Raw genomic sequence first — 5187 nt, forward strand, 5'->3', positions numbered from 1 at the left:
AGTTAATCTCCCGCGATGAACATATACTACCACTACCGACTGTATCTACCGTCACCGAACCTGACAGATTGACCAGCAATGGATGGATCGATCGACAGGAGCCATGAATCGTTCAGCAGAATGCAGCGCCCATATTGCTGCAGTGCAGAGAGGACGATCGAGCTAGCCGGGGCCGGGGGAGAGTCATTCCTCCACAGTGTCGCAAGATTCACTTCGTCTCTCCATCGCATAAGCTAGCTTAGGACCATTATCCAGCCAGCGCAGAGACGATCGGCACCGGTTTTAATGGCGGCATGTGCCGGACGGATGCCGCATGGCGCCAGTGGATCATGGTAGCTCCGTTCTTGGCGCGACATTTGGGGTCCCCAACGGTAGCAGTACGTGCAGCACCACGACGCCATCGCCATCACCTGCCGCTAGCTGATCTAGCTGCTGCACGAACGCGGAACAGTATGGTTTGCAAGATTCTCGCCGTATTTTTCTTCTTCTTCTTCGTCAGTTCGTCGTCGTCGTCGTCGTCATGTTCTTCTTCTCATTAGGGGCTCCACTGATCAGCATGCAGATACTACCTCCATCCCATAATAAACTCATTTTTCGTTTTTTCGTGTCCAACGTTTGACCATTTGTCTTATTTAAAAAATTTGTAAAAAAATTTAAAAAAATTAGTCACGTATAAAGTATTATTTATATTTTATCATTTAGTAATAATAAAAATATTAATCATAAAAAAATTTAAATAAAACAGATGGTCAAACGTTAGACACGGAAAAATAAAAAATAAAATTATTATGAGACTGTGCTGGTAGTGAGTGAGGCAGAGTCTCATTCAAGGCGCCCAGCAGTGCAGACCGGCCGGCCTAGCTACGAACTCCATCTTTTCCTGTTCCTACTTGAACAATGCTGCCACTGCCAGTAATGGTACGAGCTGGCTAGCTGCGCTGCTGCTACTCCACTTCTCTTCGCCCATGCAATAACTCCGGTCCCAGTAGGTGGCATGCAGAGACATGGCAGGAATGGAGAAAACGGAGACGATAAGGTCAATGCATCAGGTCCATGCAAGGAAGAGCAGAGAGCAAATTTTTAGCTCACAGTTGGACATCCATCCGTTATTTGCATACCATCTAAATAGTTATTAAAAAATATAAAAAAGTTTGACAAGATAGATAAATATGAGTTATATTACTCTACGAACATGCAAGTTTAAATTTAATTTATACAAGTTCTAGCAAAAGTAACAAAAACAATTATGAATATACTATACTTGGTTTCAATTTTGTTTGTTTTTTTGCTATAATTTGTAGAAGTTGAAATTAAACTTGCATGTTTGTGGAGTGATATAACTCATATTAAACTATCTCGTTATTTTTCATATTTTTATTCACTAATTGCATAGCATGCATCCACCCATTAGCTAAAAACTGTATCTCCTAATAGAAGCATCATTCAGAAGCAGCAGCATGCCATGCAGGCAGAGTGTGCAGCAGCGAGGAGTTACTGCCAAATGCAGCAGTGCCCATAGATCTGTGTTGCATTGATATAAATATCGTTTTTATTTCAGCTGGTACATATTGATTGATAAATTGACCAAACCTGCAGTACATTTCTCTTCTTCTTTTTTTTTTAAAAAAAAAATCAATTGCGAGAGAGATAAGTGGTGAGTGAGAGATCGATCGATAGCCAGATCTCAAAAGGGAAAGAGAGAGACAATGAAGAAGAGGACAGCAAAAGGTTATTACACTGAACAAAAGAGAGAGAGAGAGAGAGGACCACGGCTATACGTACGTGTATAAATTGGATGGGATTTAACCGCTCGTACGCGAGCACATGCACGCGTCAGTCTCCGCATTTAACGCGGCCAGGCCGCACACCTCCCGGTCGGTCGGACGCTGTCTCCGGCGACGCCACGCCACGCGCTGCGGCACGGCCGGCCGTGCCGGCCACCGCGCACACACACACACACTGTCACGTCGCGGCGGTGTCGGTCCGGCCTCGCCGTGGTGGGCGAGGGGGGGAGCTACGGCGGTGGCTAGTGCTTGAGCACCTCCGGGATGTCGACGGGGTAGCGGCAGATGCTGTCGGCCCATGGCCCGTCGGCGTTGCGCGCCGGCGAGATGCACTCCCACGCGGCGCTGTTGCACTTGAAGCCGGAGCCGAAGCCGATCATCCATACGCGGTCGCCGGGGCGCATGCGGCCCTTGGCCTCGATGTAGGCCAGCTCGTACCACAGCGAGCTGCTCGACGTGTTGCCGAACCGGTGCAGCGCCATCCGCGACGCCTCCACGTGCTCGTCCGACAGGCCGAGGCTGCGCTGCAGCTCGTCGATCACCGCGCGGCCGCCGGCGTGGATGCAGAAGTGCTCGAACGCCATGCGGAAGTCCGGGAGGTACGGCTTCACCCGCCGGTTCAGCACCCGCCGCGCGATGAAGGACAGCGCGAACAGGAGCTGCTCCGACGCCGGAAGGACGAGCGGCCCGATGGCGGTGATGTTGGCCTTGAGCGAGTCGCCGGCGATGGTCATGAGGTCCTTGGAGAGGTTGATGCCGCGGTGGCCCTCGCCGTCCTCCTCCTGGAACACGCACCGGTACGCGCTGTCCTGGGCGCCGGTCAGCGTCCGCACGACGCGGGAGAGGCGGAAGCGGGCCTTGGCGCGCGAGGTGGACAGCAGCACGGCGGCGCCGCCCATGCGGAAGAGGCAGTTGGGGAGGAGCATCGCGCGCTCCTTGCCGACGTAGTAGTTGGGCGTGATGGTCTCCGTCGACACGACCAGCGCGTGCGCGCCGCGCGGCGCGACCTGCAGGAAGTTGCGCGCGAGCCCGACGGAGATGAGGCCGGCGCTGCACCCCATCCCGGAGAGGTGCACGTTGCGGACGTCGGCGCGCATCTTGTACCTGTTGATGATCATGTCGGTGAAGGACGGGACGGGCGCGAAGAGGCTGCAGTTGACGATGAGGATGTCGATCGCGGAGGCGCTGATCCCCGTCTTGGCGAGCAGGTCGTCGATGGCGTTGAAGACGACGACCTCCACCTCCGCGCGCGAGGCCTCCAGGTTCCGGTACGGCGGGATGAAGTGGTGCGCCGGCGGCAGGCACGTCTCCTCCCCGAGCCCCGACCGCTCGAGCAGCCGCGTCATGAACCGCACGCTGCGCTCGTCGATCGACGCGCCCTCGACGTACGTCACCAGCTTGGCGTGCTCGAGGAACGTGGCGAACGGGACGCGGCAGTGGGGCTTGGTGCGGAAGCACGCGTAGTCGACGAGGTACACCGGCCGCGGCCGCAGCATCAGGTACAGCGTCGCGGCCGCCGCCGGCACGAACGCCGCCAGGAACACGTGCGCCGGCCGCAGCGCCCGCGCCCTCGCGGCCACCTCCTCGGGCCCCGCCCGCGCCACGTTGGCCAGCGCCGCCACCGCCAGCGGCGCGGCCACCACGACGAGGAAGTTGTTCACCACGTGCTGGTACAGCGGCTTGAGCCGCTTCAGCTGGGTCGGCGACGCGCTCATCGTGTCGATCCGGTGGCGGCTCCGCCTCCGATCGATCAGCGTGGAGTGTACGTGTACGTGCGCGGGCAACGTACCGAAGCGAGCGTTGAGTTGTGGAGGGAAAGAGAGAAAGAGTGGAGAGGAATTTAAAGCGAGGGCGGGCAACGAATTTAACGCACGTTGGTGGGGGCAGGCAGCGAGGGGCGAGGCGAGGGGGGGTGGTCTCATTACTCGCACAGGTCCGTGGTAGCGAGGCGCTAGCCATCGATGGGCTGGTTCACCGATAAATCTGATGAATCGATGCTGCTAATTTAAGACCCGTGTTTCCATTGTCTTGACCTGCTAATTTAACTTAACCGTGTGATAAGTTAACTTATCTGGCACGAAAAACGTAGTAGTAGATTAGTACATGATTAATTAATAATTAATTTTTTAAAAAATATAAAATAGATTAATATGATATTTAAAACAACTTTCCTATAGAACTTTTTTTAAAAAAATACCGTTTAGCAGTCCAAAAAATATGCGCGTGGAAAACGAAGAGGTAAGTTAAGTTAGCCGGGGGTGGTCGTAGCAGCTGTCTGTGCCTGCTAGGCTCGTCATTTTTGGTGCAAATCGCTCTGCGCGTTATAGGTGTCTACTTAGGTTTGCTTTAGTTTTTCCCGCGACGATTAATGTCGTATTGACCGGTTTAGCCAGGAACTATATGACCCTGTTTAGTACCTAATTTTTTTTTAAAAAACATCACATCGAATCTTTAAACATCTAAATAAAACATTAAATATACATGAACAGTAAAACTAATTACATAGTTATAGTGGAAATCGTGAGACAAATTTTTTGATCCTAATTAGTACATGATTAGCCATAAGTGCTACAGTAACCAATATATGCTAATGACGGATTAATTAGACTCAAAAAATTCGTATCGCTATTTCCATGCGGAACCTAAAATTTGTTTTATAATTAAACTACGTTTAATACTTCAAATATATGACCGTACGCGTTGATGTGACCTCTCTTCTATATAACTTTTTGCCAACTGAGCTAGGTTGTCCTTATGATTGGAAGACTACTCAAATTCGCTTTCAAGCGTAGATAGTTGGCATGGGTTTTTGCAAACTTATCGTTGGTTTTTTCTATATTACAAGAATACCATTTGAAGGATAGCTTCGTTGGTAATTTTGAAATTTTTTATGGTAGTTTTGCAATAACAATTCAAACCAATAGTATATGATATAGAGCGTTCACAAATCTTTTCCACGGAAACTAAAGAAACATGTGAAATTAAATAGGAAATGGTTATAATTTGTGTATATAAGGAATGTAGAAACTAAATGAGTGATGATTATAATTGGGTTAGAATAGAATACACCAAGAAATGACTATATTTTAGGAAAAGAAATTTTACATTAGAAATGATATATTTTTGGATCAAAGGGAGTATTATATGTTGGAGTAATTTTGCTGTCCTTAAGTAAGCATCAAGAGCCACTACAATTCCTTATATTTGATACCTCCCAATTAATAGCTCAAGTTTAAGAAGGCAAAATACATATACTAGAGAATTTGATACTTCTTGTTGTAGGATAAAAATACCCTAAAGGGGAGGGGATGAATAGGTTTCGAAATATTTAGGCTAAAACTGAAGACTTAATTGCAACAAATGAACTAGCATATGTGTTTAGATTTTAAAGCTACGGTGGCCC

At 49.5% G+C, this 5187-nt stretch overlaps 1 protein-coding gene across 1 annotated transcript; it reads right to left on the reverse strand.

The window, feature by feature from the left end:
* Window positions 1-1526: 1526 nt before the first annotated feature.
* LOC102699970 (3-ketoacyl-CoA synthase 6-like) lies at window positions 1527-3574 on the reverse strand. Its single transcript, XM_040525046.1, has one exon. It carries the CDS (start codon window positions 3497-3499, stop codon window positions 2027-2029), a length of 1473 nt encoding a protein of 490 aa, XP_040380980.1. The 5' UTR covers window positions 3500-3574; the 3' UTR covers window positions 1527-2026.
* Window positions 3575-5187: the final 1613 nt, after the last annotated feature.

The sequence above is a fragment of the Oryza brachyantha genome, chromosome 6, assembly GCF_000231095.2.
Source record: "Oryza brachyantha chromosome 6, ObraRS2, whole genome shotgun sequence".
Taxonomy (NCBI): domain Eukaryota; kingdom Viridiplantae; phylum Streptophyta; class Magnoliopsida; order Poales; family Poaceae; genus Oryza; species Oryza brachyantha.